Source organism: Salminus brasiliensis, chromosome 14 (assembly GCF_030463535.1).
Source record: "Salminus brasiliensis chromosome 14, fSalBra1.hap2, whole genome shotgun sequence".
Classification (NCBI taxonomy): Eukaryota; Metazoa; Chordata; class Actinopteri; order Characiformes; family Bryconidae; genus Salminus; species Salminus brasiliensis.
In genome coordinates, this window is record NC_132891.1 from 31,610,166 (window position 1) to 31,637,282 (window position 27,117).

Here is a 27,117-nt window from a genome sequence, read left to right on the forward strand (position 1 = left end):
TTTTGACCATTGCCATCAATTATGGAGGGGCTGGTCCGTTCTTGACTATGTAGGCTGAACTTAGAAACGTTGAGGGTGACCTTCAACCTTTTAACATGGCAGAGAAGAGAGAATCAGATTGGATGGTACATAATTCTTATTTTTTTAACAGTGCAGGTGCTGTTAATAGTTGTTTATGGACATCATTTCAATCTGTAATCTATATGCATTTAACTTGATATAGGTCAATGCTATTTATCGTTCTATCCGTAACAAATTGACTACTAACTCTAATGCTGCGTTAGCCACCATTTTTTTATTTTGCTCCAACAACAGAGCACTACAATTTGTTCATATTCATATGTTCATAATTCTGACTTCACAAGTAAGTAGTAGGAGCTTCAGACTAGCATGTGAACGCAGCATTAGGTCAATATGTAGTTTTACTTATTGTGGCATTCCAGTCTAAAACCACGATGGCCCAGGGGTCGCAAGTTCGAATCCCAAACTTTGCCGCTTTGCCATTATTGGCCGGAGTTCGAAAGAGTTCCCTGTTGTTGGCTGGCACAGGCGTCTGTTAGCTGGTGCAGTGGAGCCGGGGACCCGGCGCTTTCCTCCAGGTGTATCAGCTGTCCGGCGATGACACATGGGTGGCAGTTCGAAAAGAAGTGGTGGCCGGCTTCATCTGTGTCACAGGAGACATGTGTTAAGTCCTTACCCTTCTAGTGCCAGGAGCATTGCTAGTGCTAGGGAGAGCTATGGATGGGTGGGTTAATTGGCAGTACTAGCTTTTCATATGTCTGTAGCAAAGAGCTGCATTCCTAAGCCTCATAGATTTGACAGAATCCTTGTAGAATTTTGGAGCCTTTTTTGTAGCGGTTTTAGCACTACAGTTCCCAGCATGCATTACGAGATGGTGAAAACAACAAATGTTGCTGTTACCCACTAAAATCATGGCAGTCAAGTTCATCCTGGATTGCTGAGCAGAACTACAGGACACGCCACACAAATTCACTACAAGAACTACATTTCCCACAATGCACCAGTGTATTTCCCAAAGCTTGGGGGAAGCAGCTAACAGAATCGTGCCTTACAACCATAAGGAACCCTTTCCACTGCGATAAAGGAATCATCTGATTTCTAGACGCTAATGAATACAGATATGATAGCTGGAGAACCTTGTAACCCCCCAAAATCCATCCCAAAGCACTTCCCACCTTCAAGCTACATCATCAGAAGAGGACTTTTGAGGGAGCATGAGGTACCTTTGGATTCATGTGGACATCCCTTAATGACAGTGGTATTCCAGATGGCAGTGGTCTCTTTCAGCAGTGAAATGAGTTCAAGGTGTTGCCCTGGCCTCCAAATTTCCCAGATCTTAATCTGATCAAGCATCTGTGGCATGTGCTGGGACAACAACCAGGAAAACTAACAGGACTTGAAGGATCATCTGCTAACATCCTGGTGGTCTTCAGAGGTCTTGTAGAGTCCATACCTCAGCCTGAGCTCATTTTAGCAACGTTCAGAGGAGAAACAAAAGTGACCCTGTTGGAATTACATCAAATTCTGCATTATTTACCAAGAAAATGTGGTCTGATCCATATCCTACCGACATCTGTCTCTGTAACACACCTTCTGAGGTCTTCTGAAAGCTGTATGCATTAAGACATGGTTCACACTAATTAATATTTCCTGAGAGTCACATAAAAAAATTTGCCAGTAGCCATGGTTAATGTGCCTTTATTTATTAGACAAAGCACCTGTGAAACCCACACTTCCAATATAATCTTCTTAACCGAAGCATCTTTTGCCAGGTAGGTCTTGTAAAAGTCATTAACACAGATCACTTACTTTTTCTAGCCTGCACTTTGGAGTTTAGTTAGATGGTGTTTGTCTATAATTGTGACCCACACTTCCAATATAATCTCCTTAACTGAAGCATCTTTTGCCAGGTAGGTCTTGTAAAAGTCATTAACACAGATCACTTACTTTTTCTAGCCTGCACTTTGGAGTTTAGTTAGATGGTGTTTGTCTATAATTGTGACTTAACAATCGTTTTATTAGTAATTAGGTGCCGAAATCAGAGTAATTCCAAAGGGTTTACTTAATTTCTTTGCCCTAAATCCTTAGCCAGGTATTAAAACAAAAACTGAGCTTAGATTTGTCCTCCTAACCGTAAAGAAAAAACAGCAAGGGGTTGCCAAAAATTTTAAAGATCGAAGTTTATTAATTCTAGTATATAGAAATGCTGCACAATGACAAATACTATTCCTTTTACCCATATAAACATGATCATTTGCCTTCAGTCAAGTTGCTTATTATAAGGAACAGTTTTTATGACAGTCACACAGTAATGGTGATTACATGTCCTCAGATTGCTTTGAGAAACTCTATAGGCTACATTTGTCCATTGTAATAGATATACTACAGTGTGATTAGCATGTATAATATTGCTTTTGACTGAAAACAGTATCTGTATTCGAAAAAAAGCCTTTTCCATTCTTCTGAAGCTGTCTTCCTAATTTTATTTCGTACACTGACAAGGTAAGTTTTTTGCCTTTTTTTCGGAGGACTCCGATGGGACGTTTATAAATGAGGACAGAGAAGAATATCCACGGAGACGCACACAGCTTTGTAACAAAATGAAATAAAAATGGAGCAGTTTTTTGTCAGAAAGGAAGAAAGGTTATCTGTCCATCAGGTTTTCCACGTTACGAGACCCTTCTCCTGGAGTTGACACGTCCCAGACTCGTGATGCTACTTTTGCGAGAGAGAACGGGTGTGGGTGTGGTTGGTGAAGTGTCACTGGGGCAGCCATGTTGGAGAAGGATCTCGATGCACTCTTGGCTTCCAGCTTGCCGCGCCAGTGTTAGAGCTGTTTGGCCTTGGGGATTCTTTGCTTTCACGTCACTGCCGTACTGCAGAGAGGAACACACAATAGACTTTTTAAAAAAAATTGCTATTAACCACTGAATGTAAATGAACGAGGACTGGGAAGAACATCCACAATGGCACAGCCTTCAGTCCGAGACAGCTTCTTTCATCTGTACCCTTCTAAAGTCATTAAATAGTCTAGAAAGGCCACTGGTGAGTGGTTAGAGCTCTGGGTTGTTGATCACAAGGTTGTAGGTTCAATACCCAGGTCTGCTAAGCTGCCACTGTTGGGTGCCTGAGAGTCACCTCTAAACTACTCTAACCTGAAATTGATTAATTATTGAATTAATTGACTGATTGATACATATTGTCATGTATTTTAATGAAGTATGCCTTACCCAGACAAGAAGCTGAGTCATGACCACATCTCCCAGTTGACAGGCAGCGTGTAAGGGGCTTTGAGGCTGCAGAGGAGAGCCGGCCAGCGGGGCATTGAGCTGCTCCTTGGCACTGTGGGCCAGCAGCATCAGGAGCCGGGGAAGGTCTCTCTCCGTGACCGCACTGAGCAGCTGAGCCGACGTCACTTCCCCTGGGCTCTCACCCTGAGTCGGCAAGGGCGCCACAAACAGCTTCTGCTCATATTTAGCCCGGATCCATGACTCTCTCTGCTCTCTGAGTCAAACACAAACAAAACAGGCAATGGTTGGTAAGTTAGTTACTGCAGAAACCCCACTTCCATTTGTCTGAGTTCACAGATTTACACTGATTTACTCTGTCTTTAGGACGTTCTTGGGTATATGCTCACATTTTGTTGACAGACCATCATACAGTACATCATGTATGGCTTGAATACCAGCAACGGATCATCGTAACTCTCCTTGGAGTTTAGCTCTGTTAGGGATACAGCCTTTTACATCTGACAGAATGCTTTCAAAACTGCCCTACCGAGAGCAAGTATAGGATCAAATCCCTAAATGAATGGAAATTCCACCAGAAGGTAGGTATTGAGAAAAGGGATTTGTGCTAATTGTCTGTATTTGTCTTTATATTTATTGTTGATTCTGCTGAAAAATGTCAGACATCTGTCGTGTAACATCTACACAAATGTGTCCATATACACATGAACACCACTGGTTCCCATTCCTGATCCTGAAGCACCCCTGTCCTGCGCTTTTTAGTATTTTCCAGCGGATTAGTTATATCAAGGGTGTTTCTGAGCAGGGGAAACACCTCATTATGCAAGCCAGGGATATTCCAAGACTGGGAACTACTGGTAAATCAGGCCTACCAACCCTTTTTTTCTTGTTACCGACCTCTTGTTCTCTACCAAGACAACCTAAGGCCGAATTTGACCAGGACACTCAAAGGTAACAACTCAAAGAGATTTCTCTCACCTTGTTGCTTCAGGTGTTGGCTTCTGCCGCCCTTGTGTACGACTCTCCCAGACGCTGTTGGCCATGTAGTTGCCTATAGCCATCAGTACCTTGGTAACCTCACTGGGCCATTCGTCCAGATCCAGGGACCGCACTCGGGACAGGTGTGTCCCAAGGTTCCGATGAATTCCTGAGCACTCGATGCAAATGAGCGCTCCCAAGTTAAGACTTGCCCAAGTGGGATCTGTTTAGAGGAGAAAGCCAGGGCCATTTCTAATGTACTCTTCACAGTTCCGTAAATATCCTTGATGGCATATGAATATGATTGTGTCGGTTAAGTAAGCACTTACTTGGGGCTTCACAGTCCACACACAGGTCATTGCCTTTGGCATTGCGAATGGCCTGTAGTGCCACAGCTTCACTCTGGCTGCACCTTCGAGGCTGACAAACACACATACACATATACACACCGTTATGGTATTTTCATTTACATTGAAGGCATTTAGCAGACACTCTTATCCAGAGATTTACTGTTTTTAGAAAATACCCTAAGCTAGTTTGTATTGGCTAGGCTCTAATAGATACCTCTAAGCTTAGATACTACTAAATATAAAAGTCAGCATGGAGACCATGATACTCGACCCTACACTACACTTTACTTTTACAAGTACTTTTGAAGGAAATGGGACTTCTGTCTGCGTTTGAAGACAGCAGGCGACTCTGCCGTTCGGACACCATGGGGAAATTGGTTTCACTTCTTCGGTTCCAGGACAGAAAAAAGCCTGGATGCTTGTCTTCCATGGATCCTAAAGGATGGCAGGTCAAGCTGAGCCGTACCCTGAAGCTCAAAGGGCTCTTGGTAGTGATCTGCTTTTGACCATTGCCCAAGTTCCGGAGGGGCTGGTCCAGTCTTGACTTTGTAGGCCAACATCAGGGTTTTGAATCTGATGTGGGCAGCAGCTACAGCTACGACGCCAGTGAAGAGAGAATGCAGCAGGGGACTCTACGAGACATCTACAAAGGACCATCCAAGTAAAGCGACTGATGCATCATTCCTTTCTTATAGTAATGTTTGAAATGTGTACTCTGTGTACTCCTATTTTTGTTGTCTTATAGTTTGATCAGAATGTGTGTAACATTCAAGCAGATATCACCAGCTGTTGCCATTGGTGGGCAGCTACTAGGAAACCCACCTTATTTCTGCTTTCACACAGTTGCAGAGAAGCCAGGATCTGGCTCTCGATGGCCTGCACCCAACCGTCCCTGTCCTCCTGACTTTGGGCTTCGAAGTGCCAGCTCTGCCCTGTGCTCGATATGATGATGAAGTCTACGCTCTCCTCCTCTGCAAAGACCGACCAACATTTATCGTATATTTATTTACCAGAGAGGAAGTAATCAATGGAGGACATCCATTGAAGCCTTCAGACTAATACATCAAATTCTCATTATCATGACATATGAGAGAGAGAGAATGGGGGGGGGGGAATGGTCACACAAATCCATTTGCTGTAATCTAATGATGTGGCATCAAGGCTGAGAAATGAACAACGACACACACATACAAATACACACTCACAGCAGAGCTACAGGCAGGCACACTGGAGCTCAACTGTACAATTCCATCCACGTCACTCCTTATTACCTGTTCTGTTAATGTTTCTCAAGCTACCAAAGCTTTTCAATTTCCACATTTTGCGCTTGGCTTGCAGAGCGAGAAATTAGCCCAGGACAGCAGAGGACGGAGACGGAAAGCAGGAGGAGAGAAAAGGAGACAAGGAGAGAAGCAACAGTGATTCCAGTGCAAAGGTGAAACAGAGATTTCAGAGAACGCAGTTGCATTGTGGTAAATCTGCATGAGCACCATAGACAGAGGGCAGAAGAACAGAGGGAGAAACCAGAGGAAACTTCGTCAGGCTTGGTATGATAGAACTCCTAATTTGGTACTACCAATTAACCCCCCCGTTCATAACTCCCCTAGCACTAGCAATGCCCCCAGGTCCCCAGCTCCACCTCAACAGCTAACAGACGCTTTAGTTGGCCAACATCGCTGAAGAGTGATGAGGGAAGTGATTACCATCTATCATCAGAAAGCACGGCCAGTTGTGCTCTCTCTGACTCTGGCTGCTGATGGCAACTCACAAACTCACACACAACCCTAGCCCTGATGCAGTATCGCTAGGTAGCCTGCGTACTCTGAGGAAAGTGTGGCTCCCCAGCTCAGATACATTAGCTAATAGACGCCGCGTGCTGACCGACACTGATGTGGGCATGGAGTGCTATCGACCCACCCCTTAAGAGAGCAAGGTTAATTGTGCTCTCCTGGACTCTGGCTGCTGATGGCAAGCAGCATGACCCGGGATATAGAGTATTTTTTCATTTGAGTTTGATGGTTCTGCTTTCAGATTGTCAAAGCTGGTCTAGGTGGTCATGGTCGGTCAAGGTGGTTAAAAGCTGGTCATTGAGGGGAAAACATACATGCCCTAAGCTGGTAAACAAGCTGGTTAAGCTGCTTAGCTCTTGACTAGTTTTCTTTGGAGTTTGATGGACTAGAGGCTCCTGGCTGACGACTGACTGACCTGCATGACCAAACTAATCAACCAGTTTGACCAGCTTGATGACCAGCTAGTCCATCATACTCAAATGGAAATCATATGCTATGCAGATCAAAAGCTAAGCTGCTTTGCCAGCTTTTAACCAGCTGGTTTACCAGCACTGGGTATTTATTGAGGGTTTCAGGTTTTTCCCTGAATGACAAGCTTAACCATCAAAGACCAGAAGTATGTTTCTGGTCTTAATTTTGGATGAATGTTTAGTCGCTGAGTAAGCACAGGCTTTGTCACTGATATTTGTCTATAGTTTTGTCCCAATTGATAATTTAAAATGTTTGAAAAGTTAAAATGTTGCGTCACAACCCAGATCTAGTCTTCCAATTACCAAATATTCTTAAGTTCTTGGTATGGTTCAGGTGGTTGCTTACCATCAGCCTGGCTGGCTGCCACGTCTCCTTTAACGTTCATACTCTTCTTCCTCTTGGTCTTCTTCCTGTCAGTCATGGGGGAGGATGGGGTGCCGATAGGAGAGCCCACAGTCCCCTCAATGCTTGAGTCTGTTCGAGTTGGAGGTAGAAGAAACCTTTGTCAGAACTTTTGGACTTTGCAGTATCGTCACACCTGATTTTCCCTGACACAGGAAAGGCTATATGGTTTTTCATTATTTCATAAGCAATTAAATGACATTTCTACTGAAAATCTCAAATGTAGTTGGCACATGTGACGTTCGGCATCTCAAGTCCATAGCTATTATTCTGGACTGAAGCTACGAGGCTAATGTAGCTTCTTTTAATGATGACTGCAGTCTCTGAATTTTTAACCCTCTTCATGACAAGCGTCTTTAGTCCACAGTAGAGCACCCCCTTGCTGTTATGACCTGCGGGTTTGCTGCTGCAACTGCCTTCTTCAAATCCCACCGAAGATTTTCTATGGGGTTCAAGTCAGGCGACTGTGACGACCACTTTAGAATCTTCCAGGACTTCTCCTGAAACCCAGCCTTGAGGTATGAGGGGGTCATTGTCCTGTTGGAGGGCCCAATACGCCCCAGGTTTCAGCTCTTCAGCCTTCTCACAGAAGGTGTGACTTTTCTCTAAGGTTTTCCTGATACTTGATTGAATCCATTTTGCCCTTCTACACGCTGCAGGTTTCCAGTGCCAGAGGAAGCAAAGCAGCCCCAGAGCATCGTCAAGCCACCGTCAGGTTTCGCAGGGTGTTCTTTTCAGTGTAGCCTTCATTCTTCCTCCTCCAGACATACCCATAACCACAGGCCCGAAAAGTTCCAGTTATGTTTCATCGCTCCACAGAACAGAATCCCAAAACGGATTGGGATGTGGTTGATTTATCTGGTTCTGAGCAGATTGGAGCCGACTGTTCTTGTGCTTTTGGGTCAGTAGAGGTGTACAGTCATGGAGACCTTCAGCGATTAGCGTGCACCTTACTGTGCAAACTGAAACATCAGTGTCTGCTGCCACCAACTTTTTGAGAGTTTTTGGCAGCCAGTGTTAGCTTCCTCGTTCTGCCACATCCTGGTTTATAAATTTGGTAATAAACCTCATTTGCAATGGGGTTGAATTTATTTCCATTGCAGCTGTAGATAAAATGATACTACGCTGTGTCACAAACCACACAAGCAAGTCTAGCTGAGATTAAATACAATGCATGAGGCATTCTGTCAATGCTAACCTGGTGGATATTAGCTTCCATTACTTGTTAGCTACATTAGCCTCATGTTTCCATTAAACAACTAATAAAACTAACTTAGGACACCAGAGGCTTCCTAACCTGGCTTATTGACTTCAGTTTGACTACATTTTGGATATAAATTGGGTAAATTAGATTTTTAGCCAAACAAAAAAATTAATTAGAGGACTAAGGGCTGGAGCTGTGCTTCCAGCATTTACATACCCATGCTTATAGCCTTATTAGACACAGACGATGGGCAGCGTTTGACTCGTTGTTCATCTTGAGGCAATGTTCCGGTGCTAACCCCCTCATCTACAGTCAGAAGATTCGCTGTATGCACCCAGGAAAAAAGGAAATCAGACAAAAATCAGGCTAACAGTAAAGAGTTTGTGGTGAGATTTAGGGAAAGGAGTGTCCTGCATTTCTCACATGGGGTTCCTCCTTCGAAGCCTGTTTTGTCTTTCGCGAGGCCGTTGACCCCAGGGGCAGGGCCAGGTTGAGGTGCTGCCCGGTGCAGACGCTTTCCTGGGACTTTGACAGTCACATGCAAAACGTCCATCTCCTTCCCATGGTTGTTCTGCTTGTAGTCCTGCAACCAGGCATACACACTCGTTGAAGCGCATAATACAGGCGTTTAAAGACTTTTACAAATTTCTGGCCTTTTGGCTTCTGGCTTTTTGTCTGAAGAGAAGTGCTATTTCCAGCGATATCAAAACACTGTCGCAGCCCAGTCAAGTAATTAGACAGTAACTCAGTTGCTGTTGTTCTGGCCCTGTTTTATAGCACACTGGACTCATAATTGAGGTAAATCTCACACAGCCATCTCGATTTGAAGGCAAAACGAACAATGCATTTTAAGAAACTGGACAGTTGCTTGAGGAAAGCTAAGAAGGCTATTCGCCATTTAAAACTCTTGGATTAAGATCAGGACTAATGCTGTGTTCCAATTACCTCGGAAATGGGATATCGGAGCTGGGAATGACGCCACACCTGAGTTTACCGTGCTCCAGTTAAACAATTCCAGTAACTGTACACTATTTCCAAAAAACACTAAAGAGTTCAGAGTTTACCACAACTGGTTTGACAGTCCTTTACTGGTGTTTTATGGTGAATCTAAAAAAAATTGTCCCACTTTTTAACTAAGCAGGTTTGCATAGTTAGCACTGTCCCAAGTGAGCATTGTTACCAGTTGACAGCAACACATTATGCAGTATTTTGCGGCGCATCCAAACATCATGGAAACATGTCCACAGATAGACGTTGGACAGTACAGCAGTGTACGACAGACGTGTTCATAACTGTAGAATACTTCTGCTTTTACTACTGTTGATGTGCGGTGTGCGGTGCGGCCATCTTGGATTTTAAACTAAAGGGTGGGTGAAAATTGGACTTGTGGGAGCAGAAACTGTATAAATAGGGCTGGAAATGGCAAGTTATAGTAGATGAAAATACCCTTAAAATATTAATGTTAATTAAAATTGTGCTGGACTACAGCGAAAACAACACAAACTGTGTAGCTGCCCCCTGACAGCACATCCATCTGCCTAACAGAAGAAGTGTGGCTCACGTTGATGTTTGAATGGTACATCAGCATGCCGTTGTTGGACAGCGTGACAAGCTTCTTCTTCCACTCCTTGTTCAAAGAGCGCTCACTGCGTTTCCATAAAGTGCCCTGAACGGGAAGAGAAACACACATTTCACTACCTCATTTGGATCAGGCGGAGGTCTTGAAGGGTCTATGCCAAGCGTGATGTTAATGTAGCTAACAAACAATGCTTAAAGACATTTGTGTACCATTTGTTTATAGACATTTTGTGTCTTTTTTTTACCCAATTTAGCTGGGCCAATAAACCCACCCACTCGCTAGGACTCCCCTTATCACTTGCAGGACAGCCATACATGTGCATATGTTGACCAGCTGAAGGAAAGTGAAGTGAAGTGAAGAAATGTGGACTGAGGTGGTAGAGTGATATTGCAGGATTTTACACAAGTATAAGGTACCTGGCTTTAACCAGGTGAAGGTTCTATACAGAACCATTGCCTTTACCAAAGAAACCCTGAAGAACCTCAGTGGAGACCCCATTACCTGTCTAATGACTGGTCTGTTGCTTCCCCCATCAGCTCTGCTGTCTGGAGTCCTCCTCTCTGTGTCGCTCCCCCGGCGGTTCTGAAACGGCATCCATGTCAGATGGAGACGGAAAGAGGAGGGCAGAGAGGGAACATGGGATGAGGTGAGAGACAGATGACAGAGAGGTTCTTTGGCATGCTGACTTACTCAGCCTCTGAAATAATAGCATTACTGCTATCATTCAGCGCTCACACAGGTCTCAGAATGTGATTGGTTCTCTCTCCCCAAAAGTCTCTATGCTAGGCTGGAGAACTAACCGTGAACAAGGAGGTCCGTCGGCGGGGGACGTTTCGCTGCGAGCCCCCCTCTCCCCCTGCCCCTCCCCGTATCTCTCTGTGACTTATCACAGGGGTGGAGGGCAAAGAGGAGGAGTAATCACTACTCTGACCCCCATTACTGGCCTGAGAGAGAGAGGGAGAGAGAGAGAGGAGGGGGGGAGAGAGAGAGAGACACAGGGCAGGATAGAGGGATGTTAAATGGAACAGAATGGAGGGGGAAGAACAGACAAACACCAAGAACATGGCACTCGTTCAAATCGCTGGCGTTTTGAGAAAACCTCCAATTTCCTTTAGAAATCTGCGTTTTTGACAGCTTGGTGTCAACCAGGTCCGACGCTCACGACTGGAATTAGTGCTAATTAAGCCAGAAACTGGAGGAAGGCAACAACACTTGTCTAAAAAAAAGGGTGGCTTCAGGCTTTAGGAGGTTTTCTCACAATAGCAACATAGCAACCTTCAGTTTAGGCCCAAAGTCTTTAGAAAAAAATGTTCCTCTAGTGTTCCTCAGTGACTTTTTCGATGGTTCAACTGTTTGACACTCTTCTTGTGACTTCATGTGCAATGATATTATCTCACACAGCCTAAAATGATATCTTGGCGAGTGACATTACTTTAAATCTAGTCAATATATCTAGTATTTCTCCTTTTATGACTCCCATCTCTTCAGCACCCCATTACACAACCCCCACCTTCTCAAAGCCCCATTACACAACTCCCTTTACCGCAACACCCCATCACATAAGCCCTATTTCTTCAGCACCAAATTATTCCATCCCCATTTTCTCAACATGCCATTACTACACCCCTATCACCTTAATACCCTATTACTCCACCCCATCTCATCAACGCCCAGTTACACGACTCCCATCTCTTCAAAGTCCCACTGAACGACTCCCACCTTCTCAAAGCCCCATTACCCATTACATGACTCCCATCCCTTCAACTCCTCTTTACACAATTCTCATCTCCTCAAAGCCTTTTTGCATGACTCCCATCTCCTCCAAGCCCCATTACATGACTCCCATCCCTTCAACTCCCCTTTACATGACTCCCATCTCCTCAAAGCCCTACTGAACGACTCCCACCATCTCAAAGCCCCATTACATGACTCCCATCCCTTCAACTCCCCTTTACATGACTCCCATCTCCTCAAAGCCCTACTGAACGACTCCCACCATCTCAAAGCCCCATTACATGACTCCCATCCCTTCAACTTCTCTTTACACGATTCCCATCTCCTTAAAGCCTTATTGCATGAATCCCACCTCCTCAAAGCCCACCGAACGACTCCCACCCCCTCAAAGCTCCATTGAGCGACTCCCACCCCCTCAAAGCCCCATTACATGACTCCCATCCCTTCACCTCCCCTTTACATGACTCCCATCTCCTCAAAGCCTTATTGCACAACTCCCACCTCCTCAAAGCCCCACTGAACGACTCCTACCCCCTCAACTCCCCTTTGCACGACTCCCATCTCCTTAAAGAATCATTTCTTGAATAGAAACAGAACAAACACTTTCTATCTCATAAAAAAGTGAAATGTTTTCCCTCACTTCCGTCCCTTTTCTTTAATAAGTTTGACACAATCCGCAGTCACCATACACTCTGTACGATGACCAGGGCTACCATAAAAATAAGGTAGATAAACTGCTGGAATGTAGTACCTGTCCCGGGAATGGAGCAGACACTGGTGTTGAAGCTCCGGAGTGGCTGGGGGAGTTTGGCAGAGACTTACAGGACGCCAGAAGAGCAGCTTGCTTCTTAGCTGCTACTATCTTTTGGGATACTGAGGGGTGAACAGTTCGATTAGCAAGTTAACAACACAATATTAGCATGAACACACTGTGAGTTAAGCAGATCAGTACAATTTCACTTCAGACAACTTAGCTGAACTTAATTTGCTGAACTGGCTAATAGTCCAGTTTGAGTCGAATCGTTCAGTGGAGGTTAATTGTTTGGCCATTCCATAGGCCTTGGACCTGCTCCCAGTGTTTCCAGTAGTGGACAATGTACAAGAGAGTAGAGCAGCCTTGGGAATTCATTACTAAAAGTTGAAGTTCTCTATTTATATTTCTAATGACCTAATTACCAAAAGTACCTGTTTTAAATGTACCCAAGTATCAGTAGTAAAAATTACCTAGGTCTCCCCAATTAACCACCCCAATGCTCCCAACTCTAGGAGAGTGAGGACAAGCCAATGTGCTGGAAGGTAAGCGCTGGCTCTCCAGCTCTGATAAATCAGCCAACAGATGCATGTGCTGGCCAGTATCATAGTAGGAGTGATAAGGGGAGAGTGTGCCATCTACTCACCCAGAGAGAGCATGGATAATTGTGCTCTCTCAGGCTCAGGCTGCTGATGGCAAAAAGCAACAAGACCTGGGATTAAAACTCACGATCCTTGGACCATAGTTTTAACGTTTTAGTCTGCTGAGCCACTCAGAGAACGCCTGTATCTATGGTTGAAGGTGCAGAATTTCACACATCCACCCAAACATCCATACATCTCCTCTTACCATTTTGTGGAGGTGACACTCGGTTATGAATCTCAGGTGAAATTGGACATGCCAGCTGTTTGTGAGGCTATCAGGTAAGACGTTAGCCTATGAGCTAACCTAGCTAAGAGTCTTACAAGCACCTGATCTGTCTGCTTTACCAGAGCTTCATAAGGATAAGAGTAAGGTAAGGGTGTTCTGGAGTTGGTTTCCCATCCACAAAATGGTAAGAGCAGACGTATGGACGTTTGGGTGGATGCTTTAAATGTAACACTAGTCTAGAACCTGTCCCAGACAGGTCTGACCAATAAGAGGAGAGGAGAGAGAACGTTCTCAAACTAAGCTATGACTGGTAAATCTGCAGTTAGGGGCGGGGTTCAGAGAACGGTGTGCTTTGACTGGTTAGTGTTGAATTAAAACCACAGACTGTCCAGTTTCCTCCCTCTACACATGACCCAAAGTACATCTACTTCATTACTGTCCACCACTGGGTATCTCACTCCACCAGTGAAGAAATGGCGCCTCACCCTCGGCGAAGACTCGGTCCACGTTCAGTCCGTAGGTGGCGCAGGTCTCGTAGTAGGTGCAGCGTCGCATGTCGGCACAAAGCTGCTGCACTCTCTTATCCTCAATCACGCGGACATTAGTGCTGCTGATCTTGTCTGTGGAGAAAGCAGCCGGCACATTGACTGGAAGAGCTGATTCTAGGATATACTAATTTACCAGTTCCTTCTTGACCGGAATTTGAAAAGGTCTGGTCCCAGGTTAGGACTATTACCATGATATAACCGGTTGTGTATGACCACAGGCGGCCACATACCTTGTGTGCCCACTACTACAAGGCCGATGTCCGCAGTGTTGCGGTGGGCGCTCAGTTCACTGAAACACTTGTACACTTCTTGAAAACTGGCTTCATTTTCCAGGCTGAACACCATGATGACGGCATCGACCCAGCTGCTGAACTGCAATCCCGGATTTGATGAGGAGAATGGAAAAGGGATGAGAACATGGTTCAGAGTCCAATTGGATTGGATTGGGTTGGGTTGGTTTCTACATTTAGTGTGTATTGCGTTTAGGTCTTCCCTCAAACACAGAATAGAAATATAATACTGGCAAACCTGTGGACTAGGAGGCTCCGTTTCCTCCCTAATCAGTAGCAAGTGACTCTGTCCATCGACCAGCACCTCCTTCTTATATCGTCCACCTAATAGAAGCAGAGGAAGGAGGGAAAGCAGTGAGATTTGGGTTTGGTTTCACATATAAACCATTGGCTTTGAATAGACTTTGAGCCTGTTTATACCTGCCATGCGTTTTGATTCTGGATAGTATCTTAATGTGCTTTGACCGGATTCTGATTACATTTCCCATTAAAATGCGTCCCCAGTGCGACCAAATCCGATTTCACATCACCACGATAAAGGCCCACCGTACACCATTTCCGTTTCACTTCCTGTAACCCACTCATCAAATTTCTCCTGCCATGGACAGACCGCTTGGAATCCGATCACAGACAACACACTCCATTTACACTCATGTTAAATGTGGATGAGATACATCTCCGACCACCTCTGAATGTGGTCTGGTCTGAGTGATCTTAACGTGAGATCCTAAACGTACGTTAATGTCAAAATTATTTGTACAGTGCTTTTTACAACTGTTGTCGTCACAAAGCAGCTTCACATAATAAGTAATTAGTAAAAGACAGAGACAAAAAGAAATAACAAAAGACATGAAGGATTAAAGACCACCAGTGAAAAAAAAGCCAACAGCGACAGTGGCAAGGAGAACCTCCCTCAGAGCTGGAGGAAGAAACCTTGGGAGGAACCAAGACTCACAAGGGGGACCCGACCCATCCTTCTCTGATCAGAACTATTTATTAATTATTGATAAAAGCTACCAAACCATCTATACTGTTGAACTGCTCTGATCATAATCATAATATAATAATCATGGTGTAGATAGTTAATAGTGGCAGATAGTTACGAGTCCATTTAGGACTTTAACATGGTCTTTAAACAGGTAGCAGTGGTAGGCGGGTGAGCCGCTGGTCTGGTATGGGTGGTGGTGGGTGGGGGGCCTGCTGGTCGGACTGGTAGGTGGCAGCTGGTCTGACGCAGGTAGAGGGGACCTTAGCAGGCAATCTTCCAGCAGGTCGGGCAGGGTGACCATTTACTCAGAGAAGGTAAAAAAATATATATGCCAGGTGTAAGCAGGCTCTGTATGACTGTAGGAGGACTTGGGGACGGGAACTCGGGGCAGCTTCTACCTTGAGCTACAAGGCCAGGTCACCCCAGTCTGATGATCGGAGATAGGGTTCAGAGACAGGTCTGAGGTACAGAGAAGGAGATAGGGTACAAACACTTTGTTGTATATGCTTGCAATTCAAGAAGATAACTTTAAGAACTTGGGCTGGAGCTCATATGAGGCCTGTGTTTGACAGGGGCCCTAAAAATGCATTAGTTGAGTGTTTTGGCAGACGTTATGGGCCCAGTGTATTATCTTTCGCGGGGCCTAAAATGGTTGCTAGCGTCTATCACGTCTTCACAAGGGCAGAAGATCAGATCAGGAAGAGGTGTAGAAAGAGACCAAAGTTCTCACCCTCGTGTGACTCCCCGGGCAGGTAGCTTCCTGTGATGAATCTGTTTACCAGGGCAGATTTTCCACTCCGTATGCTCCCCAGCACCCCCTGTGTGAACCCAGAGACGGACATTAATAACCCTCAGAACATATCCGATGTCCTATGTTGACGGCACTGCTGCAGTGTTAGCCTCATCTTCAGATAGTCGTTTCACAGGCATTGAGCAAAAAAACTCTGTGTTGCTCAACAGATAATTGCTTAATCATGGTCTTACAGATTAGGCTAGATGTATGTGCAATTCCTGTGGAAGCAAAAACTTGTATCTCATTTTTTATTTTGGTTTATGACTTTAAAAATGCAAACTTCCCTTCCCATTCTGTGAGAAATTCAGGATGGATGGACCACAGGTCCAAAGTTGACCTGCAGCAGAGCTGCCCATGCAGTTGGAACAAACTCCTGGGGTGGATTTTAACTTTCTGGACCTGAATTTTCCAACTAACTTTGGATCTGTGGACCAAATTCCTGAAGCTCAGCTGAGCTGCAGCATAGCTGCCCAGACAGTTGGAACAAAATCCTGGAATGGATTTTTAATTTTTGGACCTAAAAGTCAACACTCAGAAGACTATTGGTTGCCTGTTGGTTTTTGGATAGGCAATAAAATGGCTATATATGTGTTGTGGACAGAGCTGCTCAGGCAGTTGGAACAAAACCCTGGGGCAATTCTACTTTCTGGACCTGAATTTTCCATCTCACCAATTTTTTAATAATTCTGCATAATTCAGAGACTAACATCAGTCAAGTCATCGAGGTTTAATTGATCACTCTAAAGAAACTTACAGACTCAGATTACTTTACATGGGCCGAGATGTTGGCAATATACCCTATACCCAATGCTATGATGATTAAAATCCTCTGAGCTCAGCATGTTTTTATAGTTACTATTTTAAACTACGAAAAATAGCCATTCAGGAGAAACCTGGAACCAAGCTCTGTTCTTCAGACTAGCTCACTGACAAGATCTCACTACTTTCATCAGAATGAGAAACTCTTGTTCCTGTTTACTGGATTTATGTCTACCTGCATCTGTTCTAATGGGATCTGGAGGTTTTACTGCAATCATTATTGCTGAGTGAAATGATTTTTAAATAAATAATGTGACCTGGTGCCTACAACCTCTGAGGCTTCGGAAGGTCATTCATCTCTTGTGTCTGGTTCCTGTGAACATTTCTGACTCTGTGAATTTCTCTAGAAAGAAGCATTTCCTATCAAACCACTACGAATGACGTTGCTCAGATCTTAAGCATTCAATTCTGGTGGAATTCCCCTGTAGACTACATTCAGAGCTGAGAGTGTTTCTTGTTCTCATGTAAAGATACGGCTTTGGAGATACATTTGTTGCCAAACTATACACCGTTAAAAAAACCTTGAGGAACTTTTGGAGGGTCTTCAATTTGAAACTGTAGAGGAACGTCTTAAGGTGCTTTAAGAACCCTTCAACAGAAGCCCTGGCAAAGGACTAAAGTTTAGTTCAGTGAGATAAATTCAAGACGTTCCTAATAGTTGGATCCAAATCTAGCAGCTCTAAGATCAGGTAGGAACCTGAATTCAAAGGAGTTCTTTGAGGAAACAGATTTTGTACTAAGGAAGTTCTTAGACACTGTTAAAAAGACGAGATATTTGCGGAACGTTTGGAGATTCCTCAATTTGCACCTCTGGAGGAACCTCTTATGGTGCTTTTTTAAGAAGAAGATGTTTTTTTAAAGGTTTCCTTAAAGCACTTTAAGAGGAACTTCCAAAGATCTCGGTGTAGGCCCCTCTAAGTGAATTGGGTAACATTTCAAACCTAGAGGGTTTTTAAGGAACTACTCGTTTTTGTGTTTGTTTTTACAGTGTCTATCCTCTCAGCACATGAGGAACAACCAGAAGACAATGTTGTGGACAATGATAACAGAGTGGTCTTACCAATCTGAGCTCTGGAATAGAGCGATTCAGGGTCCATTCTTGGCTGTTGGCACACGATGCTTTAAAGAGAATGAGAGAGAGTTCACAGAGGGTCAAACTTCTGCTTTATTGAAACACATGGAGAACTAGAATACAGAAGATTGGATGAGAGCACACAGCAACAAGACGCCCCTTGTTTCTCAGCTAGAGATGGCAGGATGTCTGGCTGTATTGGAACTACAGCACAACAGCACAGCATACTGAGCCCAGAAACCTCAACTGGTGTCCGTTGACCAAAACGACTAGTTTCAGACACGTGTCAGAGATTGAAGGTGAGATTTTGTGTCTGTTGCTTTCACTTTTGCTGTAGAGAAGCTCATGTCATTCCTCAAACCCTTAAATACTGTCAAACACACACACACACACACACACACACTGAAATCATCAGAGCAAGACTAAAGTTCACCAGCTTGACGTCTGGAACAGTGTGCTTTGGACACTTGTGCTTTTCTTTGACAGCAAGCGTTTCCTCCTTGCACACCTCCTGTTCAGTTTTTCTCTTCTCTCTGACGGTAGATGCTGCACTTTGACACTGGCCAACTGTGGCCAAAGCTATCTGCAGATCCTGTGATGACATTTCAGGATTGTTGGAGGCTTCGCTACTCGTCTTGAGGTCTGATTTCTTTTTTGAGATGTTCTGAGATCTTTTTAAACCCACTTCCCAGACGCATCTACATCTACTGCCTTCTTTCTGAAGGCCTCAGAGAGCTCTTTGTGTCTGGCCATGGTGATCTTCAACTAAATCCAGAGCAAATCAGACTAAATGTCTGAGGTTTAAATAAGACAGACTCCTCCAGAATCCTCTCTAACCATGTTCTGATCACCTGCAGCTGATTCTAATTTTATACATTTTAAGTAGTAATACATGTGGGGAGTAGTATTTTTATTAATTACACAATTCACATTATTTCTTAAGTTGCATGTGTTTAGTTAGATTGCCTCCATCTCTCAACATTGTCCAAATAAAGAGCAAATGTCCAGACTAATGGCATTCACATGATTACTCTCTATAAGAATACACTGCTTTCCCTAATTCCTCCATGCCGTCACTCCCAGAACATCAAGAATGCCTAAATGTTTGATTCTCTGTTCGACTGGTTTGCTCTCCTAAAATGTGAAACTCTTAAACACGTCTACGTTTTACATGGCAGCTGTGATGGACGCCAGTGTCTGCAAACTTTCTGTAAACACCACTTCAGAGTTGTGGCCCTCAAACACTGCAGTGGACACCTTGCACTTTAAATGGAACTTAGAACCCCCCCTCCACCACATCTTGACCAAAAATGACCATCACCTGACCATTTTCCAACCGCTCTTTACCTTCCAGAACTAAATAACTATTTGTTGGGACTGCGCCTTTAAAACAGACCTATGTAAACAACCTCTGTTGTGATTGGCTGCCCTGTATCCAACAAAAAGGCTCTAGGTCAAAATACACTCCATATAACCACAGTGTCAATGGGAGGGGCTAAGCCGCTGTGGACTGAATAGGAAATAGAAATATGTAAATGAGCTGGAATTTGTGACATCAGCTGAGCTTTCATATATAGACTGTATGTAGTGGGTCACTTTTCACATACCCTGCCCTTTTTTTAATTTATTTTATTTTATTATTAAGTGATTAGGTGATGTAATTAAATAACATGTGTCCTTTAATGTGCCTCATTCAAAAACCAGAAGCTCCTCTTATAATCTCAGGGTGGTATATGTAAATGAGTTGGCTTTAGTGACATCACTGGGTTTCCTTACATATGAACTCTTACGTAGTGGGAAACTTTATCGACCGCATACTTTCGTTTTAAAAAGTAAGGAGAAATTAGCTTGAGGTTTGTCCTATAAATATCTCATAGCTGGACCTCTCCGCGACTTGTGAGAGGAGAAAGCAGAGGGTGGAGTTACACAACATCAACAAGCATGGCTACAAGAACAGCTCCTCGGCCTGTCTGGGCCCAATAAATGGGAGTCCATTTGGATGAACTTTGGCAGGAGCACCGGTGCCCATTTGATGTGTGGCTGTACCACGACAGAGTCGGGAAAAAGAAAAGACACTGGCGCATGGGACTGCATCAGTTCTCAGAGTGTTTTTGGAGAGCAGACTCGTGTCTCGTGGCGGGGTCCTCCTGGTGAAAGACCCCAGGTCATGTAGTGTGCAAACCTCAACCACTGAAAGGTCATTTTTGTCATTTTTCAGATTTTGATGTAATGTAAAGCGGACAGTTGTTCTTAACACTGGGCCAGAATTTCATGATGAATGGACCAATAGAAATGCTCCAAAATTAAGTTAGGAAGGTTTTTTTTCCTTTTCCTGTAACGCTGCTATTTTGGAAATGCATGGTTTTTGCAGGACAGCGAGGATATGGACTGGGGAGTGGACTGTATGTAAGGATTCTGGTTTAATAGAACGTTTATGCTGCAGAGTTGAACTGAAGTAAATGTAAAAAATCAAATGGACGGCTTTGATTGGGTGAGATTAGAAACTGGATCTGGAGCCACAGATACATGCTTCCCGTCCCTCTCTCTCTCTCTCTCTCTCTCTCTTGTCAGCAAGGAGTGGCTCAACACCAGCTGTTGTGCTGTCACCAGTGACTGATGGAGTAGCACATTGTCCTGCCTGCAATTGCTTTGCCTCCTCGGCCGTGACTGACCAACTGTGGCTCGATGCGGACGTGTGACGGGGTGGAGGGGGCAGCCGAGACACTGGCCTTGCGGCCACTGCTTTGTCACACACCGCCATTGTGACCTGCGCAGCAGGCCAGCAGGTCGGTGTGAATCGCCGTGGGTGCTTTCACACACACACACACACACACACACACAAGCAGGAGCTTGTGGTCGAGATAAAGAGAGGGTTTCTGAACTCGCCACTGTCAACTTCCAGTCCAACTTCCTGTGTGAAATGCAGGCATTCACATAAAGACAGAGTCCTCTGCCCAATCGCCCGGCACACTTGTGTGAGGGCTTTATGAGACGGGGACCACCAGACAGTAAGATCCTTATGCAGACCCCCGAGCTTTCATTTACAGCAAGCGTATCCGGAGCAGCCTGGGCCGAAAAAAGGATGCTCTATGTGTCACATTCTAAAGCCTGCCTGGATGCTTTTCAATAGACGCCGCTATACCCCCCCCCCCCCCCACTCCCCTCCACTCCCCAATCCACCCACCCCGACTCCCCCACCCCTCCATACATATACCCCTGCACTCTCATTCATCGTGCTGGGGACTCTCTCCCTGGCATCACGCAGCCGTACAACAAGGCAGCTCGGTCCGCCTGCCTGTTGCCATGACAACCCCACCTCCAGCCGCTCCGTCAGCTCGCCCAGTGAACACATACGTAAATATTTTCCTGCGCGCATGCGTCGGTTTGCACACACACACACACACACACCAGCTAGCACTCCCAGTTGATGGACCACACACACATCCACACATGCACAGACATCCAGACACAATCAGGCCCTCATCGACAAACCAGCTGTAGAGCACCTTCACGTGTGTGACATTCTTGCAGGTTGAGAAGGTCTTGCAAGGTTCGATCTTCTAATTCTGAGAACCGTGAAAGAAATGAACATCTAGAGTTTTTGGAAAAGTTGGTGTTGCTAGTCCTGACCCACTCAATGCGCTCTTCTCAAAAGCACTGCAAGGAATGCTCAATAGGAGCGTAGTCTAAATGCATCTGCTAAGCGTAAATCCCGTTTCTCACTGATGGTCTGCCAAAGGATCTCAGGCCTCCTTCGTGTCTAAATTTGCACCTCAGGCTACGAGATACAAATTGGAGTTGCTTTTCATTCCCCCCCCCCCCCCCCCCCCCCCAAAAAAAAAGGCTGTTGTTAACAAAGGGAGCGCTCGATAAGTCTGGGAGAATCAAACGCCTGGTTTCGACATGGTTCAGAATCGGAGATCGCAGCATTAAAAAGAATGGAAGCTGCCACGGAGGGAAATGATTGGGATAAAAACAGGCAGTGGGTGGAACATCAAAGATGGGATTAGGACATTGGCTGTAATTGCACAGCCTTTGGCGTAGGCATTATCAAATCCGTTCCCTATTCCAAATGTTCCGGATGAGAAACAGGGAGGGTTGGGAGGGGGCGATATCATAGAACAGATGTCTTTAACTTAAAGAAGTCTTTAAATTATTTCCCTGGCTCGAGGTTTTACTGCAAATACCATTTGAAATTCCTAAATTATGACATGGGAAGAGCTCAAGGGAACTGGCACTTGTAGGGTCCTCTCCGCAGTGGACCCAGTATCCTTCGAAGTTTGCTTCCCTCCTGCACTGTGCCTTCTTTCTTGTGATCACCTGGTCTAAAAGGGGTCAGGCCTGCACTTGCAGCTATGGGACAGGGAACGGACGTGCTTTCTTACCTTCGTCCTCGCTGGATTCCCTCTGTGACAAGCCGGGGGTTTGGGGAACCGCGCCAGCACCGGCTGGGACTTGTGTGCTCTTGTTGAAAATGCCGCTAATGAATCGAAGCATTTTGCGGTCGCGCGTTGAAGCCCCCTGTGCCTGACCTGCCCTCATGTCCGACGTAACCTGGCCACCCTTTCCTTTTAGGAGGTCCTCGGACAGGCAGTTCAGGTCACTGTTGTCCAAGGTACGACTTTTCCCCTTGCGCTGGGGCTTGGAGACCATGGTTACAGGGGCCGGAAGAGACGTGGACCCTGCCTTCATTCTTTCTGCTCTTGGGCTCTGGCTGCGCATAGCTATCACTCCCTCAGTGGACGCTTTAGTCCCAGTGTCTCCCTTCAGGTCCTCCTGACTAGGCCTGGCCTCACAAACAGCCCAGGATGCTCTAAAGGAACCTGGAGCAGGGCTTGCGGGGGACTGGATTGCTGACCTGCTGTCCTTACGGTCCAGGCTCTTAGAGGAGGCGTGCATGCTGTCCCTGGCCTCTCTCAATTCACGGCTGCTGAGAGCACCGCTGTGCGCCTTTAGGAGGGACATAGGCCGCTTGCTAACACGTCCTGGGACGTTGCCCGTGGTTGGGGGTTGGGTTAGTTCTGCTACTTCCTTGGCTGTAGATGTTTTAGCGGCTCCTGTGGCTTCTCTTGCCCCACCGTTTTCTGTTGCAGATGAGGTTATTGATTTCTGCCTGTCACCCGGCAGAGCACCATCTGTAAAAAGTGCTTTATGGTCTCTGGGGCTTGGAAGTATTTCCTGTTCTGCTTGGAGCCGGACATCTTTACTGGCCTCAGCTCCTAGCTCGGTGACCTCTTCTTGTTTCTGCGAATGCTCAACCCCATTGCTCGAGCCTGCCTTCGGGGGTCCCTGTTTTCCTCCAGCTTGACTCGTCTCGCCCTCCACACTTTGCCTGGCCTTTTCCACCCCATGCTCCTCAGTGGTCTCAACCTTGACCAGAGTTAGCGAGATGAGGTAGGTGGTTTTTTGATGTGATATGCCAGTTCGCTCCATGAGATCCAAGTTTGGCAAGCAGACAGACACAGACATAGATTAATCTGTCCTCTGTTAGAACCGCAACCGACGGACAGAAAATACAGGGATTCTGAAGAGCATCAGCAGAGGACAGACGACTGTTCTTGAGACGTGGCTTCTTCTCCCTGGAGTGGACCAGATTGCTACCAGTGTTCTTTGTGTCCACCAATTTCACCGTTAGTCTCCCACATGTCTCTAAACCTCTGATAATTCATTCGTCCTCAAGGATCATGCCTCATAATCCAGTCGCAAGGTTTGAGCATGCAGATTCTTACTCGAATCTCATTACCTGAAGCCTTCCTAACCTTCCAGCAGGCAGATGTGTCTGTACAAGATGAAAGCAGTAGCAAAAGAAGAGTGAATAGCATTTAACTGCGATGGGGTGGAAAATGACGTCCCGCTGTTGTCTTCAAAACCGAGGCATGTGAGTCGCAACCATGCGCCAGAGTGTTGAAAAGACATTGACAGACAGTCAGGAGAGAGTGAAAGGAACACAGGCAAGAAGTCTACCTGACACATGGATCAGCCAGAAGAGCTTAGGGTAAGTCCGCAGAGAGGATCACAGGTTCCCCACAGAGAGTCCATCCATCACGCCTCCAGTGATCTGAGGTTTTCACCATGAGGATGTCAGCCAGGCAGACTCCAGCATCAAGCCCCCCAGAGCATGAAGCGAACATGCATCCTTGCGGCTGAGAAAGTTCATGTCAAGCCTAGCGAGTCTCGGATCACTTGCCTGCCCTTGAGCAGCAGAGGAATCCTTCAAACCCTTCGGCTCGGTGCCTTTTTGTAGTGCCCACACTGAGCAAGCCTGAGCTGGAGGACCTCGTTACTCTTCATCTCCCTCCTCTCTCTCTCTCTCTGCCCTTGTCACCAGCCAGACAGCTCGCAGCCTCTGCTTTCCACAGCTAGCCCCCCCTCCCCACTGCCTCCCACCCTCTCATTCCCTTTCTCCCTCCCTCGACCACCCTCCCCTCCCACTCCTCTTCCACATCCTCTCTCTCCCCTCTTTCTCTCACTGGAACACGGAGAGGCAGTGATGTGTTTGTGGGAAGAGGCGGGCGCATGCTCAAAGGATCGGGAGCCAATAAAACGCTTGTGGAGAGAAGAGGAGGAGTCGCAGGGATACCTAATCAACAAATGAGGGCGTCTAAGTTAGCGTAGCTAATCAAGGCTGCTACACCCATGGAGACGAGGAGATGTCTGCATAACTGCATAACGCAAACAGGCCATCTTGCTTATTTTTGATCAGTTAGCGTGGTAAAAGAGCTGCCAGGGCTGCTGATCACACACCCCCCCCCCCCCCCCCCTCACACACACACACACATTTTTTTCCCCCTAGGCGTTGAGGCAGCTTGTTACTAAGGTAAGGTGGAGCATAAGCCCCACCTCCCTGCACTGGCTCTCTAGTCTAGTCTCTGACTCTTCATGGCCAGCTCTGTACCTAACCCTCTGCTTCAGTCAGTGCATGCTTGTGTGCTAGCTGGACTAATACAGCTGGAAGTCTGCGTTCATGCTTTTCGGTCAGTTTGTCGCACACAAACCCTTCACTCGTGGAGGGAAGTGTGTTAAAATGTTAATGTCCGGCCACATCGCAGTCGGAAATCAATATTCAGTGCTCAAGAGGGCAAGTGTCTCTTAGAATAGGACCAGCAGTGGGTCTGAATTGGAGTTCTGTGCTCAGCGGCATGACGCGTCTCATTGTACTTCAATGGCAAGACTTCCAAAACGGGGTCACGGCTTTCAAATCAACCTTTCCACTCGGGGACAGGAAGCATCTCTCACACACACACCACTTTTTCTATTTTTACAAGACTCAAGACAAACTGAAACATTGAGGAAAACGCTTTATGCTTTATGGGTTATGGGCTCTATTGGTTTATTGGCTATATGGGTTTTAACCATAGTTAACCATGGTCATTTGAAGCCTGTAGCAGTGTAACTGCAAGCGCAAGGTTCAGCGACCGCTCTTGGTCACAGCCGGTGACATGTAGGGCTTCCCGAAGGCCCAGAGTGACACTTCTTGCTCAAAGATTTGGTGAATCAGAACGTGATTGGTCCCACTGTCACTTTTTTAATTATGCTGGGGGTTTATCTGACTCTCTAGGTCTTCAGTTCTGCTCATGAAGTCCTGGCCAATGGGAGAGTTAAGAATGGAATTAAGCTAGTCTTTTTTTTTTCTATTATGCACCAACCATGAGGTGTTCTCTGAAGGTGTGAAGGATGGCCCCGAGAGTTCCCCATCAATGAAGATATGGGCAAACATGGCAAAACAGCGTCTAACTGCAGTGTTTCTACCGCAAATCCACTCAAATCTACTTGCAGCCATCTTCAATTTGGCAGTGAATCTTTTAACGCCATATAAACGTCATTCAGCAACTCCTGACAGCTGAAACTTGCTAAGGCTAACCGTATACGCACTTTACATAGCCGTTAGCAGTAACAACACCGCCAGTTTGGGACCCCATCTGAAGAGGGTTGGTGTGGCGCAACAGAGTCCTTGGGCAAGACTCCTAACACTACACTGACCCACCTCTGTAATACAGGTAACATTGTAAGTCGCTCTGGATAAGAGCGTCTGCTAAATGCCATAAATGTAAATGTAAATGTAGAGGGCACACGGCAGGATGCACTGCTAGGCCGTGCTTTTACTGCTCGCACCTCTGGGGGTGGGGGTGTTCTTGGTCCTGCTATCTTCTTTTGTTCCCTTTCTTTTTCGATAGCTCTTATTTAGACTCACCCGGAACTGGAACTGAATGGCGAAGCTGTCGCTTCAGCTTCTGATGTCTCTCTCTCTCTCTGTTTCCATCAAACGTAAGAGCTTCTTTTCTGGTCTCTCTCTGCACTGCTTTTAGCTAAACCACCGCCTCCCCAAAACAAAATCTCACATCTTCTCATCACTCCTCCCGTCTCTTTGCTCCCTTCAGCAAGCTCTGTTTTGATCTGTCATATCTATTCTCAAATGGCAACACGTTGGGCACAGGAGATCCATGGCATTTCTTTCACTTTTTTTCTTTCTTCAATTCATATTCTCTTTTTAGACTGTGTGGGAGCCAGTCTACGACCATTCACTTAATTATTAAAAGAACCATTTTTTTCCTCCGTTTTTTTAATAAGCAGTTTCATGTAGTACCACTGTAAACGTTTACAAATGAACGATACATGTATCAGTTATTTAAAGCTGCTATTTGAAGGTAAAAATATTACATAATGTTGCTTTAAGTGGGGGAATGTGGATGCTGCTACATGGACTTAACATGGACATAAATGCAAACATAAGATCTTGAATAACACATAAATGCAAACTTGAAGCATTGAAGGTTCATATTTCAAGATACACTCTCAAAAATAAAGGTGTTTCAAATGGTTCTTGGAGTGAACCTTCCTTACACTCTATTACACATCCCAATTACAAACATGGTTTCTTCATGACTCTTCTATGGCATCCCTCAAGGAACTATTGTAGGCCCCTTTATTTTTAAGAGTATATCATCAGTCAGCAATCGTGAAACCACTCTCTGCCTCAGAGAAACCACTGTGAGTTTTAGAGAAGACGTTGTCTTGGCCCTATTCCGTTGTCGTCAGCGTGATCAGCCATAATTACATGCAGGAGAGGAAGTGCTCTGGGGAGGAAGTGAATTAAGGAGAGCGAAGCTGAAAGACTAAATAAAAGGCGAATTAACCGTCGTCGCCAGAACCTCTGACCCCACGACCCCATCAGCTTCTCTGCGTGGACATCTGGTAGCATGGAATTGAAA

The 27,117-nt window shown here is 45.6% G+C and overlaps 1 protein-coding gene across 5 annotated transcripts in view; it reads right to left on the bottom strand.

Moving 5' to 3' along the window:
• Positions 1-2,186: 2,186 nt before the first annotated feature.
• Positions 2,187-27,117, bottom strand: part of agap2 (ArfGAP with GTPase domain, ankyrin repeat and PH domain 2) — a 28,941-nt gene continuing 4,010 nt past the window's right edge. Inside the window, exons 1-19 of one of the 5 annotated variants that reach the window (XM_072656525.1) lie at positions 22,294-24,264; positions 17,897-17,955; positions 15,955-16,042; positions 14,475-14,560; positions 14,177-14,318; positions 13,884-14,018; positions 12,529-12,650; positions 10,844-10,987; positions 10,545-10,625; positions 10,026-10,130; positions 8,888-9,047; positions 8,681-8,788; positions 7,204-7,332; positions 5,869-5,928; positions 5,420-5,568; positions 4,577-4,667; positions 4,248-4,470; positions 3,252-3,525; positions 2,187-2,897 (exon numbers count right to left, since the gene is read on the bottom strand). In XM_072656525.1, coding sequence (XP_072512626.1) covers positions 2,691-2,897; positions 3,252-3,525; positions 4,248-4,470; positions 4,577-4,667; positions 5,420-5,568; positions 5,869-5,928; positions 7,204-7,332; positions 8,681-8,788; positions 8,888-9,047; positions 10,026-10,130; positions 10,545-10,625; positions 10,844-10,987; positions 12,529-12,650; positions 13,884-14,018; positions 14,177-14,318; positions 14,475-14,560; positions 15,955-16,042; positions 17,897-17,955; positions 22,294-23,377 — 3,447 coding nt within the window. In that variant the 5' untranslated portion in view covers positions 23,378-24,264 and the 3' untranslated portion in view covers positions 2,187-2,690. Of the gene's footprint in view, positions 2,898-3,251; positions 3,526-4,247; positions 4,471-4,576; positions 4,668-5,419; positions 5,569-5,868; positions 5,929-7,203; positions 7,333-8,680; positions 8,789-8,887; positions 9,048-10,025; positions 10,131-10,544; positions 10,626-10,843; positions 10,988-12,528; positions 12,651-13,883; positions 14,019-14,176; positions 14,319-14,474; positions 14,561-15,954; positions 16,043-17,896; positions 17,956-22,293; positions 24,265-27,117 lie in introns of those variants that run through there. The other 4 variants (XM_072656528.1, XM_072656527.1, XM_072656526.1 and 1 more) reach the window with 4 other exon arrangements.